Source organism: Pygoscelis adeliae, unplaced genomic scaffold, assembly GCF_000699105.1.
Source record: "Pygoscelis adeliae isolate BGI_AS28 unplaced genomic scaffold, ASM69910v1 Scaffold39, whole genome shotgun sequence".
Taxonomy (NCBI): Eukaryota; Metazoa; Chordata; class Aves; order Sphenisciformes; family Spheniscidae; genus Pygoscelis; species Pygoscelis adeliae.
The window spans coordinates 281,589-300,867 of NW_008825534.1; the positions used below are offsets into that span (position 1 = coordinate 281,589).

The 19,279-nt window shown below is 39.4% G+C and overlaps 1 protein-coding gene across 1 annotated transcript in view; it reads right to left on the reverse strand.

The window, feature by feature from the left end:
* Positions 1-532: 532 nt before the first annotated feature.
* CENPC (centromere protein C) overlaps positions 533-19,279 on the reverse strand; it is a 29,700-nt gene continuing 10,953 nt past the window's right edge. The window contains exons 12-19 of the mRNA XM_009331793.1: positions 18,751-18,819; positions 17,423-17,527; positions 16,523-16,621; positions 13,754-13,849; positions 13,292-13,446; positions 12,702-12,792; positions 10,294-10,366; positions 533-772 (exon numbers count right to left, since the gene is read on the reverse strand). Of these exons, the coding sequence (XP_009330068.1) occupies positions 730-772; positions 10,294-10,366; positions 12,702-12,792; positions 13,292-13,446; positions 13,754-13,849; positions 16,523-16,621; positions 17,423-17,527; positions 18,751-18,819 (731 nt within the window). The 3' untranslated portion in view covers positions 533-729. The remainder of the gene's footprint in view (positions 773-10,293; positions 10,367-12,701; positions 12,793-13,291; positions 13,447-13,753; positions 13,850-16,522; positions 16,622-17,422; positions 17,528-18,750; positions 18,820-19,279) is intronic.

A 19,279-nucleotide genomic window follows, 5' to 3' on the forward strand; every position in this document is an offset into this window, starting at 1 on the left:
TGAGTCACCATCCCTGGAAGTATTTAAAAGACGGGTAGATGAGGCGCTTAGGGACATGGTTTAGTGGGCATGGTGTTGTTGGGTTGATGGTTGGACTCGATGATCTTGGAGGTCTCTTCCAACCTTTAATGATTCTATGATTCTATGATTCTATGCTTGAGTCCCCATCCCTGGAGGTATTTAAAAGACGTGCAGATGTGCTGCTTCGGGACATGGTTTAGTGGTGGACTTGGCAGTGCTGGGTTAACGGTTGGACTCAACGATCTTAAGGGTCTTTTCCAGCCTAAACAATTCTATGATTCTATTCTATGAAAAATATTCTACTTTCAAATTCCTTTTAAGAGTTTCAACACCACCAACAGAACAGCTGAAAGATTTCACTGTTGGTGACATCCTTGAAGCCACTCAAGGTAGCTCACATTGTATTTACAAGTCAAACTCATGCAATTACCTGCATTTTCAAAACCGTATGGACTACTAGAAAATTCATTCTTAAATGATCTAGAAATCAAAGAAATCAAAACTGATTTGCATTATTTAATGTTTATTGATACAACAGAAAAAATAATTTGTAACAAACCACGTATTTACAATTTACACTGAAGAAAGATCTTTTAAGATCAATGAAACAACTTGCCCCTAAAACTGGGGTGTACTTCCAGTCAGATGGTAGTTACAGCGTTCTGTAGAACTCCCTTGCATTAGATGATCTTCAATTTGCAGGCAAAGCTATGGGGAAGAGGTTTCCAACAACATGCTTCTTGCTTTTGGTCTAAATTATAAAAAGAATAGAAATTAGTTCGAATTAACACAGTTAAAAAAAAGGCCTATCTGACTGTGCCACAATATTAGGGAGTTACTAGACAGTAAAGTGGAACAACTGCAAATTGTACTCACAGCAGCAAGGACATTAGAGCATTCACATACTCCAGTGGCAAATCAATAAAAATATTAGTATCATTTCAGTTATGCTCAAAAGAGCACATTAGCCTAATTTAATTTAGCTAACAGTGGTCTCTAACAAATGCACTCCTCTGTGCAAAGTTTGGAGTTGTCAAAGCCACACCTGGCTGTGACACCGACACTTGTTCTGCATGTTTTCTTATGCTACCTCTAATATGAAATGTTGTATTTTGTGCGGGACCAAGAGGCCTCAGCAGTTAACGTGCGTGTGAGTTCCACACTATTTTTCTAAAAATCCTGCGTGTATTTTAATTCACTTAAGCTCACCTTTAGACAAATGGTCCACAATCTATGATTTCCAGTCCCAAAGGCCACACAAAGCTGCTGATAGTAGGGAAAAGTCCAAGAATTAAAACTGCTGCCAGATGAGATGCTAACGCCTGATGGAACTCACCACACCAAGTGACAGCTGAGGACTATTACTCCAGATGTAGAGTTGCATGGGAAAAGCAGCTGCTTGATAGCCTGGACTGCGCAAGATGCCAAATTTTCAAGCTGCTTTAAAGCCCACATACAGAACGAAGACTGCTGTTTTAAGACTTCCAAGTGAAAATAACAGCCCACTATCAAAATACCTTATACTAAAATGTTTTGGGGTATGTATGCAGAAATTGTCAGCTAATTCCCCAAAACTGATCAGCAGACTTCTCACCAAACCCAGGTACATGTCTTCCTTAGAGGGACACCTCAGAGAAAAGACCAGAAGGAGAACGTTAAAGCTGACAGTTGTAACACAACTTAGTATGCACATTTCTTCTTCTACTACAGAGAAAGGGGAAACAGTGGCTGTTCACCAGCGGCCAAGCGCTCTGGCACACCCCACACACTCTTCCGGCTGGCATATTCATGGCCTGCTGTGTGACACAGAAAAGGCCCTCCACTTGAGGTGTTCGGCATAAGGGTCCTCCCAACACAAGCGTGAACTAAACTCATAGAGGAGCGGCTTCCATAGCATGGGAGTCTCCGATTTCACAGAATGGTTGAGGTTGGAAGGGTCCTCTGGAAGTCGTCTGGTCCAACCCTCCTGCTCAAGCAGGACCACCTAGAGCCTGGATTCAGATAAGCTCTCTCCCCCCACATATGAGCTTTTGTCTCCTGATCTCTTCTGTGCCTCTTGACCTCTCCACAGCAACCACAGTGGTAGAACGAGGATGCCGAGTGTGTACACAAACACTCTAATGTACTTTGCCATTACACGCTCCCACCCACGGGCAGTAAGTAGGGTAGAACAGAGATGGCAGGTTCTCAACTGGGTGGACGGAGCTGTTCCACGTGGAAGGATATGTCAAATGAGCTTGGTCAGGTCTCAGCTCTGTCTCTGAGAAAAATGCATGAAGGTGATCCTGAAGGGCCACCCAGCTCTTCCCACTTATTCAGTCGAGGCTCCTCCTTAGACACATCAAAAACCAGGAAGATTATTTTCTCCTGGTATTTACCAGAAAAGTCAGACAGCCACAGAGTGCGAGAGGGCATATGCCTTCACATCCGTATCTGCAGCAATGGGCACACACTGCCGTGCTAGATCTCTGTGCCAAAACCAGCTGGTGCCAAACGGCATTCCCTCTGGCAAGAGGAATGAAGATGTACGAGCAGGTGAATGCCTGGATGAGCCTGCCAATACAAAATCAGGGTATGGCGTGGTGCCTAAGTGATGGCAGAGCCACGCCAAGATTGTGCCAAGGCAAAGGAAGTCACCAGCACACCGAGTTAGTGCTACAAGAGGAGCAAAAAGCACAATGCTACGATGCTCTGGGATAAGTCTGTCCAAGGGGGATGGTGCTGGGACGGATTCTTTTGGCACTGCAGACCCAGCCTCAACAGATGGATGACACTCAAGGGCAACACTGCGGGCCTGAAGCAGTCTCAGTTCTGCTTCTGCAGTCTGAAAAATGGCAGATGACGATGATAACAAACGCCTTGCCAGTGACAACCTAAACCGACCTTCTTGGGATTAAAACTACACAAAAGTCTTTCAAAGAATGGAGGCCAAAGGAAGCTTTGCATCACTTCTCTGAGCGAGAAAACTGGGAGCTTTGCCAGGCCCTGCACAAAGCTTGAAGGAGAGGTAGCAAAGGAACCTTCAGGCAGAAGAACACCTCTGAAGTAATTCAAATACCTGGAACTGATTTAGAAAAATGATACAAATCCTTGCAAGCGGCACAAAGACAAAAAAGAAACCTTTGGTAAAGGAAATGCATCCAAAAAAGGCAAGAAATTAGTTTAGGCAGCAAGACAAAAAATGAAGGAGCACATTGAAACTTGATACAGCAGCTGAGCTCAAACAGCGCCAGGTGAATGCCTCAACCTGCAGCCTGCTCCAAGGAGAAGGGGGGGGGGGAAGAAAAAAAAATAAAAAAGAGACAAAAGCACACCTTTGACAGATACTTCAAGGAGACAACTGCCAACTTGCATAGCAGGACACAGTGCATCACACTGGCAGCATGTGCACACAGAATTTCATTAAGAAAAGGAAATTACTATCAACGCTTTTTTAAATACAAGAGGAGACCCCTTCTTTGTAATTTCTGAAATAATTCAAGTTCCAGATAAGTGCATACAAAAAAAAGGTGCACATTTAAGCAAATTCTTAGCCCATGCATGTGTCCAATTAATTAAGACAGGTTTTGTACTTCATCAGCATCACAGTTCCATGGAAATGGGCAAGGAGGGGCGCAGGAGGACTGGGGCACACACCTCATTTGCAACCCTCAGCATCTCACCAGAGATGAGCTTTGCAAGCTTAAAAAGTCCTTCGGAAGAGGAGCTAAATTATTTTCAGTAAAAAAAAAAATGTTACTATTATAGTTCCCCCCCTCTTTTCTTCCATCAAGAAACACAAGTATGTCATGCAGTGTGGGTGCAGGATGTAAGCAACAGAGGCCATTTCATGACAAGGTGATGGTTTCTGTGAACTTAAGTGGGGTTAGCAACTGAACAAAATGAAGCTATTCTAAATTCTGATAATTCACTCAATGCAATTTGTTTGAAAGGTTAAACAGGATGCTAAAGACGGATTCGGTATGCCACAAAACGGAGAGGCAAATAAAGCAAACATTTAGAGTTACTTTGTCTTTAAAACACAGTGGGGCTTTTTCACTAGTTAAAACACTGTTCAAGTCTGGCAGCTGTGTTCTCATTTATTCCTGCAGCGACCTCTGTGCTTTACCTATGAATTACCTTAAGAGTGCACAGTAAGGCTTAGTTGCTCAACAGGCAAATGTCTGCTTCTACTAATATGAAGAAAATCAGCCATAATAAAAGTCAGAGAGCATTTGCTGGATGCAAAAAGGCCTCTGCAATTATCACTTAATTGTCCTTCACGGGCCAATACTGGGAGTCTCATACTTTCCCCTTAAGGTTGATCCCTCCTTCAGCACTTTTTCTTAACTGGCTACTTAATTAGTCTTCCTTCCTGGGCTTAACTGTAAATTTGTTTTGATTAATTAGCCTCAGAGCTGACTTGGCACTAACTGAAATATAGGAGAAGTGCTTAGTTTCTTCAGCGTATAGGCTACTGCATCCTAGGGGAGTCCTCTCTGTCAGCAATAAAATTTCAAGTTCAGATTGTGTTTGAAAAAAGCTGCTTCATAATTATCTTTCATTTCTTGTAATTGCCCCCTCCGTACAACACAAAAGTGATGATAACATAAAGAAAGGATAAAATTCAGTAAGTTCAGGCCTCTTGTTCAGTGGTTTACACATCATGTTCATTAGCTGAATCCTGCAGTTTTAGATAAGATGACTTAATGCTCTTAAATGTGAGTGATCATAGTACTACTAGAATCCCAAACCAAGAGTGTAGGTTACCAGCGCAAGACAGCTGTGTTCTCATGGCACCGACACTGGAAAGGTTTCCCTTACCCATCAGAAAAGTCACATTCTACTCTTCCAAAAGTTACTGAATTTCATTGAAAACCCTCTGCACAACCTAGACAAGCCAGTCTGCAACACCTTTGGACACTACTATTGCTCTTCATTATGTTTACACCTCTCATATCACTCCTTTCCTCCCCCTCTTTATGGCACATTGGTTCCAGAAGACACCCATGCAGCGTTACGATGCATCTGCCATCTTGATCAATTCTCATTTCAGCTACTGTTACTGAAAACACAGGAAAAGGCAACTGCAAACACCATGACCATGAAAAAAATGTAGTAAGCTAAATAAAATAATGTGTGTTAACAGCTATTGTACCCATTTAATAAACTTCCGAAATAGTTGTCAGGAGTACGGCAATTCTTCAGTTTTCAAATTTAAAAGGCCTTACCTATCGAGCTGCAAAGGGAAGTTAAAAATTTTACTCGGGACATTAGTATGTTTTTCTGTGAACACTTTTAGATTTGCATCTCAACTGAACTGTCAGACTGAGAAAGTAAACACTTTGCTTCTTTCAGCTTCTTGTTTCAATTATTGCCCCTCTCACGCTCCAAACAAGAAAAGACTGCAGAAGTGGTGCAAAGTAAATGTGATTTTACAACCTTTTGTGTGTGCCTTTACTTGGGCACAGGAGTTTAAATGAAGCAAACCAGAACAGGAGCTTCGTGTGTGGGCTTAAGAACACAGAGCAGCTCTGCAGGCACTCCTTTTAACATATTCATTCCCCAATAATCTGCAGCCAACTGTTTTGACTGATGATCAACTACGGTTTTCATCTTAGAACTGGACCATAGGAATCACTGTGGTTGTCAAATCCTAAATGAAGCTTTTCCATGCAACCTGAGAAACGTTTGTCTTCGAGATCTCTTCTGACTACATTTGTGAACATCCATGAAGCGATAGGATGTTCTCAAGAGGAAATGTACCCGCTTAGAAAGACTAAGATATTCGCTTACAGCAGCTGTCAATACCATTTAAAGAGGCATGTTCCATACTCTTCAGTTAGATGTATTATCTGCAATCAATCACCACTTAAAGTAAATCCTGTATTACAAAAGACATCATGCAAGAGAGTCTATATATCAGTAGAAATGTAAGAAATATTCCTTCGTGCTGAAATGTCTTTTCAGCTGTTATGAAATGAGGAAATAGCTCTCTAGGTTTATTGCATTCCCCAACTGTTAATTTAAAATCATCTGCAGATAACTAATTCAGCTGTGTACTTGAAAAATAGAAGAAATTGTATATGTGCCTCAACAGTTTGTTTTATTGGCGCTGTTTATTTTTCTGTAATTACTCAGCTCATATTCTCCTCTTTATGTTTACAAAGTTGTATACATATGGATGTGCACACATATCCAACAGTTTTGCAACCCTTCTTCTGCCACTTTAAACTGCAAAAAAGCTTTGTTCAGTAAAACAGGAACAGCTTTCTAACCAAATGAAACTACAGAAAGATAGATTTTCAAAAGAGCCAACTAACCAGTAAAGTCATTTTTTTCAAAGGGAGCCAAAGCATTCAAAAATCTGACCTTTTTATTGTGGTGGGACATTGTCAGTCAAGCTCCTTAAAATAAGCCTCTAGTTGTTACCACAATATCTACCACAGAACACATGTACTTACTAACATGAAGCTGATGAAATATGGGACACTGCTTTTGTTTCCAGCTCTCTCAATTACTGTTGACAGAAAGCAATGAATTAATATACTAAACCAGTGACATCCTCCAGGAACAGTATGTGTACCACACAGGCAACAGAAAAGGCCATGTATCTTTCATGACGACGATCCCAACTTCATTCCACAGCAGGTAACACTGGCTAACCAACTTCAGCCTAGATTAGCACAAACCTGGCTCAGGTCTCTACTACTATTAGAGATGATGTTCTGTACTCTAGTGTAAGTTACAGTTGTGCCATCTGAGCTGAATATATAAGCCATTATAGTCTATGAAATAATTTTAAAGCTGTTTTAAAAGCTACAACAGGCAAACAACATTATAGAAACCCTAAGAATATATATTTAAGCTACAGACCACAACATGCTCTGTACAGGCTACTACTTTAGCATTTTACCAAGTCTAAATAATTTTGCCACATATCTATTTGAAACCATCACAGTAGTTGGTGGAAGTTAGATTACTCAACAGAGTAGAAAATATGCTGATAAAAAGAATCACACATATGCAGGAAGAAGAATGCTAACTTCTCACATTTCAGAGAAGGCTTTTTTATTTCTTTGCAATATCCGATTTGGTAAAGGAAAAAACTAGACCACCAAAGGTTACCCATGACTATTAGTAGCCTGACGTACACAAAAATGTAGGAAGCAGGAGCCAAAGCAGGACCAGGCAGAGGTGAAACATCAGCTGCTTCTTCTGACTAACGGCCGATTCTTGTTTGCCACACTGCACAACTCGGCACCCATAGGAGTCCTAGAACTCAGAACATTCTCCTGCACCTCCTCATGCTACATTCAGGCTAATGACACAGAAGCAAGTTTTTTTACAAGTGTCAAGTTGGAGAAAAAAACATTTAAAATGCAATCCAGACAAATGGTGATAAACCTAGCTCAACTCAACTCCTGCTGTGCACTAATGTTTTAAAAAACAACTTCGAGCAAGTGGCTACAACTACTACAATACACATGCTAACAGAATGAACTTAGCAAGGATCAGTGCCAAGTCCTAATGTTAATGGAAACTGATTTACATCTCCTTGCAACAGAATTCAACTGAATTTATCTCCATCTGAAACGCTCTTTTTCCTCCCTTTCAAAAACGAAACTCTACTGAACATAGATGCCAGCCAAGGACAAACAGCCATGCTTGAAGCCCCATCTAGCGACAAATGGTGGAATTGTTGCTAAACTAAAGCAACATCCTAGATACATCACCATGCTTGGCACAATTGATTTTGCTACTTAAAAAAAAATAATAAACCAAACATTTTGAGATGTAGTCCAACTACAAAGTGTTCTCTGCAAACTATACAGGACATTACTCCCAAGAAACCGACTAGCCAGGAAGCAACAAAAGCATCCAGCCTAAAAAGTTACATACTTTACCAAATCCACCCTATTCTGTTGACGCTCCCAGCCATAGAATTAGGAGAACACAGGCATTCATGGCATGCTCACCTCGAACCTGCACTTGAATATCCGCCACTTTCCAACCTGTGTTAGGAAAAGGTCTGCACACGTGTTACTTCTGCTTAAGAAAACATCCTGACAGACATATTTCTCATCATTTACTCATGACCCAAAAGAAAATCCACTCAAAACCTTGCTGCCAAGTGGCAGTATAGTGCAGTGGGGGAAGACACATCACTGCCTGATACAAGTCACTTCTCATCAGAACCCACCAAACTACAACACGTTGCTGGAAAGCAGCAGGTTGCCTCGAGCTCTGTCACAACATACATCCACACTTTCCTTTAGGGCCATGAGCTCCATAGTCCATACACATTCACTAACCCCTTAAGAAAGTACCCTTCTGCTACCCAATCTGCAGACAGGTAATGCAGAAGAAAATTTGCAGGGTACCTTCCTTCTGAACTCCCTGGCCTTTAACACAACTGAAAAGTGTTCTTGTTCTGACTTTCAACTGGAGCCAATGAGCTGTTGAGCTCAGAGACCACCTCATCCACGCCCTGACCGCTGGGTGACATGCTTGGGGCGAGGAGCAGAGAATCTTTGGTCTAATGCTAGCCCTGTACTGTTTTCCAAGTGGCAAATTTCCAGCCCTCTGCAGGCCTCAGGAGTTGAAAGAGTTAGAAACTAAACACTGTAGTGGGTGGGATCCCCTGAAGCAGTGGAGACAGCATGTGGGCCCATCTGGTAGCTGGTATGAATCCAACACAGAAGGGACAATATTTGAATCTTGCTGACCTTGAAGAGAGCAACCCAAGCCCAACATTTAGAAAAGCTGCCAACAACAAATTATTATCAGCTGTAACCAAATTACTTTTTTTAAAATTTTAACTCTTAAATTGCTTACAAAAGTTGAGGCTGGGAAAAAAAGAAAAAATAAGGTCCTTCTGTGCAGTCTGAACTTTGACAGCAAATAGTTCGTATCAAGACAGAGGAAGAACTAAATGGCAATGGGCATGTTCCTCTGTTTCATCTTCTCAGAGTTAAGCATGACCTAGCCATGAATGCTAAGATGCCACAGAACTTCTACTAAGTATTTCCACTGTCAGTCTATATATGCACTAATCATAGGAACTACTGCTTGAAAGAGAATGATAAAAAACCATATTATCTCAAATTCCCCAATCTAAAGGGTTTTTCACAGAGGCACGTTAATCTTGGTGTCCAAGCCCTGTCACAGACACACGAAATTAGCTGGCAGCTGAAAGCTTAAGGGAAGCACTAAAGCCAATTCATCTTTCCTACTTTAATGTATACTCTAGATTTAGCATAAAGATCATGGCCAAGACTGTTTACAAGGTCAATACTCAATCCTCACATCCTTAAAGTTTACAATTCCAATTCCATTTTCCCTATCTCCTTCTCTTCTAGAACAGCAGTGACCACAGAGAGAAAGCACCCTACCAGAATAGCTGTAGTTTATCCTTATCTTCAGCCAGAAGGAACCTTGAAGAGCTTGGGAGACAAATGCTATGTATACCATCTGCTGTCTAGACTTGGCTTCTGGAGTATACAGTATAATTACAGTTTTCCCAAAGGTCCTCATTATTATCCAGGAACACAGCAAGCAAAACAAAAGGAGATATTAAAGTAGTACATTTGGCAATGACCTATTGCTGTTACACAAAATAAAGCTATCCACAATGTTCAGAGTTAATCAAGCCATAGCTTCCATACAAAAGATACAACCGATAAGCTCCTACTTAAGAGCTCCCATTTTACAATTTGAATATGAGGCATTAATCATACGTCTGCTAGACAAGGAAGAAACTCCTGTCATTAACATATTAGAAGAAGGCTGGACCCCAGCACACAAGTATTCCAGCAGCCCATCTCCTAGACAACAATGACTGGAATGTGAACAGCATGGTCCTACATTTAAATAGCGATTATTCTAAGCGGTTTGTACCAGGCAGATGTTAAGACTATCAGACATTACCTGAAGACGTCAAATTTTTTTCAAGTGCTAAGCATCTTTAGGGAGATTAGGCATATAAATACAATTTGGAACAACAACGTGCTTTAGCCACAAGTTTTATACGTGTATCTTCCTGTCTTTGGATGACATAAGAACAGTAACTGATGCAGAGTGAGGCCCTTCAGTATGTCATGTCACTTTGAGCAAACTACTGAGGTTCTTTTGGTTTTGTTCTTAACTCTTCTTACGTTGATTTCAGCTGCTCTGTATAATTTGTAATGTTAAGCTGGGCACACTCAAACACTTTTTGTATGTAAAAGAACTTCAAAACATACAAAAGCTTGAAAAATGTTTCAGCAAACTTTTCTGCAGAAAGTTCTTCACCTGTCTTTTTTGAGTTGTGTGAAGAGAAGAACACTTTCTTCATTCAGAAGATTACGTATGTTATATCCATTTCCTACAAATAAAAACAGAGAAAATTTTCTTTAGAAGCCACTAGCAATTTTTGAAGTCCTGTCTTCAGCCAAGTGTATTTTTATTTTAACAGAAGGAATATTAGCCCCTAATCTAGGATGCCACTCTTACAGGCACGTCATTGCATTTCAAAGAGATAACAAGGAATACAGCTAGTGTCATTTATTTTAACCCGTGGTAAGAATAAAGTGCATCTTTGCTGAGAAGATTTTTACTGAAAAGAATGTAAGCTCTCTGCTCTCAAAACCCACAAGAAAACTTTTAAGGTGACTGAATTTACTTTAATTTATTCCTGTAGAAAATCTCAATAAAAACTGCATGTGGAAACTTATCTGCAGATCTTCACTTGGTATTTGCATACTAACATGACCACAAATAAAGAAACATCTAAAAGGCACTGAACGTTGGGAATGAGCAACATCCTAACATTCATATACAGCCACACCGGATGAATTACGAAGAGATCACCCATCACAACATTGCATTGCCCATCCAGGCATACCGAGACAGGCCATCAAGAAGCAGGGAAGAATGGAAATGAAGCACAGATCCTTAGTTCTGTTCCATACAGAACTTTCCGCTGTTTATATAATCTGCTTTCCCAAAAAGCAAACTACAAAATTGTCTCTGCAGACCCCTAAACTTTTAAGATTAAAACAAACAAACAAGCAAGCTTCAAAGCATCAAGCATTAACTGAACAATGATTGTTCAATCAGGACGTCATGGTGAAAAGTTAATGGAAAAACAAGTGGTAGCTTGTCATTTTCTAACATAGCCTCTTCACAAGAATGCTGTACAAAAGCTCTCTACAGCTTCATGAACAGCCTGCTTCACAACTACTACAAACTCTCCTGACTAGCGTCTTACCCACTGAAGGACAGTTTCCCATATGGAATTCATTCCACTTTTATCTCAGAAGGGCAAAATCAGAGGTGTCCAAATTCTCAACAACCCACATGAAGTTACAACCTGTTCAACAAGACATTCTGCACCTTCTATATATCAAGCACAAAGTGTAAAATACGGTGAACTGATCCAAATGGATTTTCATAATTTTACACAGAAAAACCAGCAAACAGATGGTGACCAAAACAGTTATATTAACTACCACTATATTAAGCTGTCTGAAGTTTCCCCAACATTATAGCTAGGGACAGAACCAGAATACCAAGAGAAAGTCACTCTTAGAACTTGGTAGTGTCACAAAACCTTTGAGGCCAACTCACATAAACAAGCAGTGTTTGTATCACTGCATTCAAAGGTTAGGTCATCAACCCACGTCCAGTGTTGGGTCACATTCCTTTCTCCTTTGCAGACACCAAGTTGGACGGGAGTGTTGATCTGCTCGAGGGTAGGAAGGCTCTGCAGAGGGACCTGGACAGGCTGGATCGATGGGCCAAGGCCAACTGTATGAGATTCAACAAGGCCAAGTGCCGGGTCCTGCACTTTGGTCACAACAACCCCATGCAGCGCTACAGGCTTGGGGAAGAGTGGCTGGAAAGCTGCCTGGCGGAAAAGGACCTGGGGGTGCTGGTTGACAGCCGGCTGAACATGAGCCGGCAATGTGCTCAGGGGGCCAAGAAGGCCAACAGCTTCCTGTCCTGTATCAGAAATAGTGTGGCCAGAAGGAGCAGGGAAGTGATAGTGCCCCTGTACTCGGCACTGGTGAGGCCGCACCTCGAATACTGTGTTCAGTTTTGGGCCCCTCACTACAAGAAGGACGTCGAGGTGCTGGAGCGTGTCCAGAGAAGGGCAACGAGGCTGGTGAGGGGTCTGGAGAACAAGTCTTATGAGGAGCAGCTGAGGGAACTGGGGTTGTTTAGCCTGGAGAAAAGGAGGCTGAGGGGAGACCTTATCATGCTCTACAACTATCTGAAAGGACGTTGTAGCGAGGTGGGTGTTGGTCTCTTCTCCCAAGTAACTAGCGATAGGACGAGAGGAAACAGCCTCAAGTTGCGCCAGGGGAGGTTTAGATTGGACGTGAGGAAAAATGTCTTTACTGAAAGAGTGGTTAAACGTTGGAACAGGCTGCCCAGGGAAGTGGTTGAGTCACCATCCCTGGAAGTATTTAAAAGAGGTGTAGATGTGGCGCTTAGGGACGTGGTTTAGTGGACATGGTGGTGTTGGGTCGACGGTTGGACTCGATGATCTTGGAGGTCTCTTCCAACCTTAATAATGATTCTATAATTCATAACCCTATACTTTCCCACTCTCTACTCAAACTTCTCTTCCCATCATTCAGCTCACTTTTGCTTCCTAGCATGCTAATTCAGTCTCATCCATCTCCAACAAAGTGGTTTTAAACACCTGTACTTACCTGCTGGAACATAGAAGAAGTCTCCTGTAGTCAGGTAATATGATGTCTTATGCAAGGTAACAATCATTTTGCCGTAGATAACATAGAAAGCCTTAATGAAAGCCAAAGTGTTCTAAGATTAGCAATGTTTCCTTTGCAAACATTTAAGAATGTTATACAAGAAAACACTCTTTGTTTAGCATACATGTTGTAACAAAGATCAAAAAACAATTAAGCCAGCAGAACTTCAAGCCCTTTTTCCCACCCTGCTGAAAAATAAGATTCACAACTTAAAAGGGGGATGGGGACCAGTTTTATTTATTTGATACTTATATCTTGCGTGCAAGGTCCAGACAGTAAGCGTACATGAACATACAGATTTAATGTGAAGCAAAGCAGGGCAACGTGCATGCAAAGTACCTCTAGCAAGTTTCTTTGGTTATAACTGATTTCACAACTGAAATGATTTGTTAATGTTTCCTGCAGTTATTTGCATTAGAGGGGAAAAAAAACCCTGAAAAAACTGTCAACTTCGTATGCTACTTCTAACCATTCTAAGGTTTCCTGTTTACATAGTCAACTTTATAAAAATAAGAAAAAAGCATACTTACTATTGTATCCATGTGTACAAACTGGTGTCCCTTTTCTTTAAATGGTTTCAAAATCAATCTACCAGTGGCAAAAGCAGATGTATTCAAATTTTTATATATTTCTACCGATTCATCTTTGAAGAAGCATGAGTGACTGCTTTCAGTGTTAACACATTCTACAAAAAAGTCCAGGAGATTAACATTAATGCTAACACATAATCAGTCTTGTTACTTGCTCAGTAACTACTTATCGTATACATTACGTATTGTTTCAGTGCAACACCCCCAAGAGCTAGACTCAGTATTTAGCTGAAAAATCAGGACACTTTTTGTGTCTCCCTCAGAATTTTCTCCAGAAGAGCAATGAATATTTCAACAGCTCATCTTTTTATGCCCAACGTGGCATGAACAATTTTTTTATTATTAGTCTAAACACTTACTACATAATTCAGAAAGGCCCTTCGTCACATCCTCTCAACTCACCTAGAAGTACTTCCTCGTTTGTTACTGGGTCCACTACAATGGTTGGCTTAGAAGTATCAGCTAGGGTGTGATCCAAATTTGCAGGTATCTCACTTCCTGAGGAGACGAAAAAAACAAAACAAAAACAGAAAAATAACCACTCTACATTTTAAAAACTTAATTATTTAACCACAATTTTCCCACAATTTTAATTTCACACACAAGTATTTAAATTTGTTTTATTGACTAAACAGACTGAATACACTTTCTTCAAATAAAAGGAAACCATCCATAACAATTCTTTGAAAACATAATTTTCATTGGAATTATTTCTGCGTGTAATAGATAAAGGGTCTCTAAATCCTAAAGAATTTTCCAGGGGAATGCCAACTATTTATCCTGTGCTATTAATGACAGTATTTACTCAAAAGTATCTGCGTTTTAAGAGAAGTGCTTTTCGAGCAACAGATGCTGAGAGGATATTAAGAGAGGATATAAAAATACATGATAAAGGATGAAGAACAAGTTTTTTCCTTTTACCTAGTGCTGATGGGTATCAGGAGACTTAAGAGATAAAGTATTCAAAAGAATAAGCACATGTTCAGTTTTCCTTTTCTCAAGAAATACCATTACAGGAATCTTATTGTAAGTTGTAAATCAGAGAACTATTTCTATAATAAAAAGGATTTTTCCAAAGAAGGAAATAGCCTAAGAGTTGATGACAACTTTATGCTTTTCAAATAGAAAAGAGACTCTGGAGAATGTTCATCACAGAATAAATATCCCAAAGCTCTCTTGCAGAACTCTCTTAAGCATACAATTTCAGCTCCACAGTGCACAGGAAATTTCTTTAAATGCAGTCAGAACAAGGATGTTAAAGGCAAGCTATAGCACTTTATAGGCACTTGTGGCTGCTTAAATACTCTTACGCCAAAACAGTCCGGGGTAGGAAGAAAGTGTTTGAAATAGCTTTGTTCCAACATAACCATCTCTCTATAAAAAGAAGCAGCAACAGGTGCAACTCTATAGCTATAACCACAGAATTTTTATCATATCAATAAAATTTAGGAATTTGTCCTAGAAATTCTACTCAGCTGATGGTCCTTATATGCATCACTTAAAATTCAAGGATGATAGTGAAAGATTATCTCAGGATGAATGTCTGTTAAAGAGCAAATCCATCACTTCTGGAAGACAGTTCAAATGCATCTAAAGCAACCAATAATTCTTGTAAGGTACAATATGAACAGTCACTACCAGCTCAGGTTTACATGACTGCAAATGATTTATATTAAAACATAAACTGTACCTAGATCAAAGGTTGATCTAGACCAGGATCCTGTCTCCCATCAATGGCCAAAAGCGGGTACCCCTTCCATCCCCAAAGATGCTATTATAGAGTAATGGCACTTCCATGGAATACTTTCCACCTCTAGCATGGAGCTCACACACTTTATTTAGAGCTATTAACAGTTAAGTCCTCTGTGAATTTATCTAGTTCTCACCTTGAATCTACATAAGTATTTTTACCCACAGTATTCTGGGGCAGGGAGCACACAGTAAGAAGAGCCAGCTTATTTTGTTTGAAAAACCCATCTCTCACTATCTTCCTTCCACAACTTCTAGTTCTTGTGTTTAAAAACAAACAAAAATCCCCAACAAAACAAACCACAATTTATTTCTATTCCCCTTCTCCATGCCACTCGTGATTTTATAGTTCGTTCTCACACCTCCACAGTACTCTCTTCAGGGCTGAGGAGCCTTCACCATGTAGTTGCTTCTCGTACAGAAGTCCTTCCATGTTTTTGACCAGTTTTCTCTGAACCTTCACTAGTCCTACTACTTTCTTTTTCAAGGTAAGGAATAAAATTTACATGCAACACTCTAGAAAATCAGAAATTTGCACCAACATTGACTGTTTTCTTCCTTATTTCTCTAATGATTATTTCAGCCCCGATTTGTTTTAGAACTGTGTCAGGACCATATGGCATTTACCATGTTTGTTAGCATTTGTTTTATTTGTTCTATAACTTCACATAGAAATGTTTCAGTCTCAAACAAAAGCTCTAGACAGTCCCCAAAAAGAAAGGTTCTTTAGCATCAAAACATCTTCCACAGAGAGCACAGCAAAAATAATTTGGCTTTTGGACTCTGACTCCATCTCCCTTTTCTGAGCACTACCTACATATTTATTATCTACTGGCCATAGAGGCTCTAACAAAGCTTCCTGTTCCTGTTTGTTTAAACATAGATTTGTTGCCCACTTTTAACCATTTTATGCACTGTTCTTAAAGCTCTCTCTTCACCTACCTTATGTTTTTGTATTTAACCTACAATAGCTTAAAATTCTATTGACACCATATGCTGCCTTTTCAGATGTGATATCACAGGTATCAGTAAAATGACCAGAAGTGTTTATACCTTAACTGTGCATTATGAAACTAAACACATTAGCATCATTAATCAACAAGCTGAACAAGGACAGAAGTACAGCTTATTTTCTTCAACCCCTGCTTTAAAGGCACCACCACACTTCTGGATATGTCCTGTATCTCTTCCTTTCTAATGCGGAGAAGTTGAAGTTTTTACAATGAGATTATACAGCATTGCTATAGATACAATAAGAACAGGTTTTTCCATATCAGATCACATTAACACATCTCATTACAAAATTATTTTCACCCAGAGAATCAAGTTTTTACAGGAGAAAAACCTTACAGCAATAGAGTATTTGATTACAGATGATTTTTTTTTTAAGTATCAAAAGAAAAAAAAAGTCTGTGTTCATACTTGTCTCATCTCTTTTCTGCTTCTGACCACCCTTCCTCCGTTTAATCTTCCTGTGAGGTTCTATTTCTGGACACACTATTCCACTTATCACAAGCCCTCCTGAAACAAAAGAAAGTTAAACAAAGTTCACTAACTCATAATAATTTTACAAGGATGCAGACTTGCACAACCAACAAGCATTTCAGTTGAGAATATATTTCCTTGATGCTGAACTTTTCAGATAGCTTTAAAAAGCCAGAACAAACCAAAAGCTTTTCAACATAAAGTATTGTGGAGTGCAATGCAACTTGAGACTTTTCAAAAAGAATTTGATCATTTCAGTCAAAGAACATTTCAGAAAACCATGACATGAGAGTCAATTTTTAAGACAAAATATCAATTTTAGGGACGCAAAGTAAGCAGACTAAATAATTAGGAAAGGACTAAATTAGGCTGAATTGCCAGAAAAAATCCCTGAGAACAAGACATATTTTATCACTTAGGGAATTTAACACTGAGACTGGATAAAATATGATAGTATCTGCTCTGGAGAACAATCCCCACACAAAAAGAAATGTTCCAATGAATGATCCAGTAGATTGTCTCTTTTCCCAGTATCATACAGGATCTGATGTAATAAACCTACTAGTACAGAGAAACTGTTTTGTTCTTCCCTAAACAGTTAAGGCAAGGGTACTTAACATGCTCTGCTGATACTATTTCTAGCTGACACAGGAGCATCAGGAGAGAAAAAGACTACACGGAAAGATGACTAAATAGCTGGAGACCGTAAGTAATCTACTTTTTAAAAAAATTACCAAATAGTAAGCATCTCAAAACTTTCATGGCACAAGATCAACCCACAGATTTCTCTTTACTGCCCTATCAGGAGAAAGTAAATAGTTATTTTGGAACTAATACCTGAAGGCCTCATCGTATAGTTTACGCGCTCGCCTCGCCAATATTCCAGAGGCCTTAGTCGTATCCTTTTTGTCCGACGAACATTAGGCGTGTTGGAAGGCAGTACTAATTTAAAGGATGAAATCATTCACATTAAGCATGAAAGGAAAATTCAGAAATAGAAAACATTAAACATCCTTTCTTGTTGTTCTGTATCAGGGGATCAGCACTTCCCAGCTGAGATTTATATCACATTGCTATCATGACAGGAAAAGGGAATCAAGCATTGCCAAAAGCCTTCTTTTGCACACATCAGTATTTCACCCTCCTTTTTCTTTAACAGTCACTGTGCTGACTTTACATTACATTTCACTCTATATATCTTAGTGAATCACTGAGATACGGACATTAGGGGCTCAAGCACAAGGAGCAGCAAACATGCTACAACTGTGAAGACAAAGCTCTCGACAAAGACTAAGAACCCTGCCTAAACCTGAGGGATTTCATTAGCAACAGTGAAAAGGCATTGTCTTGGTTATGGCAAGAGGAGAGAAACAGAGACTGCATAAGCAGCTCCTCCTCTTCCAGATTCCTAAGTCCCATCTCCAAGGTCCGGAAGAGCAGCACTTTTGCCAACAGAAACCCCACACATTTCCAAGACTTCTCAGATATTTATCTTCAGAGTTGCTTATTACATAGTCTCAACTTTCAATTTCTCTAAGCTGCCGTATATGAATACAGTAAGGTTCGATATTTTACTGTTTGTAAGAAAGAATAGAAGCCCCTTAAAGGCTGAGAGCAAATTAGTCAAGAATACTTAAATGCTAAAAATAAAAGTGGTAAATAAAAAAAAACTTGCTGAAATAGTTTTTGAAGGTAGACAACTATAGTGTTGTGCATAAAAATAATAAAGAAAGGAATAACAACAGACTAGTTTGGGACTACAGTCAACTGCATGCCCATTGTTCCATCCTATCCGGTCTCACACCACCACAGAAGGCAGGTTATTTGCACTCTCAGTTACACTGTGTAAAACTAATTCAAACTCTTACTGTTCTCAGTGAACTGTAAGCAGTGTCCTGACTCAAATGAAAAATGGAAACGTGACAGTTAAAAAGATAATTGTTGAATATAGTAATAAAATAGAAACACTAAGTTTTTAAAAAGTAACTTAAAAATTAGAGCAGGGTTATAGTACCCTGAAGAACTAACAAGCCTTATCTGTAAATACTCATTAACATATGAACACATTTCTAAGTGTTTTCCTGTGTCTCTTTCAGCAAAGTTGACATCAAGTTGGAAATGCATTTGTATTTATGCACTTACATTAAGATATTTTAAAATCTTACCTATTTTATGCCTTGCTATGTTGTCTGACAACAGATCTCTTACATGACAATTAAAGTCTTCAGAATTATCTGAAAATACATTCAAAAAACCACCACTATAGGCATTTACTATTCCTGACTTTATTCAATATTCCCACTAGAAGCAATCAAAGGTAAGACAAGCAGAAGTCCCAATGTTAGTGTTCCCACTAACGTTTTTTTCTTTAAACATATATGAAACCCAATGTAGATAAACAATATATGTAATTAGTTTTTAAACAGTGTAAGCTTGAAAATTACATGAAAACTATACATTCAAGTAAATATTGCTCAGACCTATCCCTCTGATAAAACAAACATTGGCAAATTATAAGTACACATACAATTTTATTGATCAAAACACAAGGTCATTCAGCTTTACACCACTCAAGCCTAACTTGAGAACAAACTTCTTACCACAACACACACAAAACTAGGTCTCTGAAGAAAGCATTGCATGAACTAGTAACATTTACAACTGGCTCTAAAACACTAACGAAAAGCCTTTCTA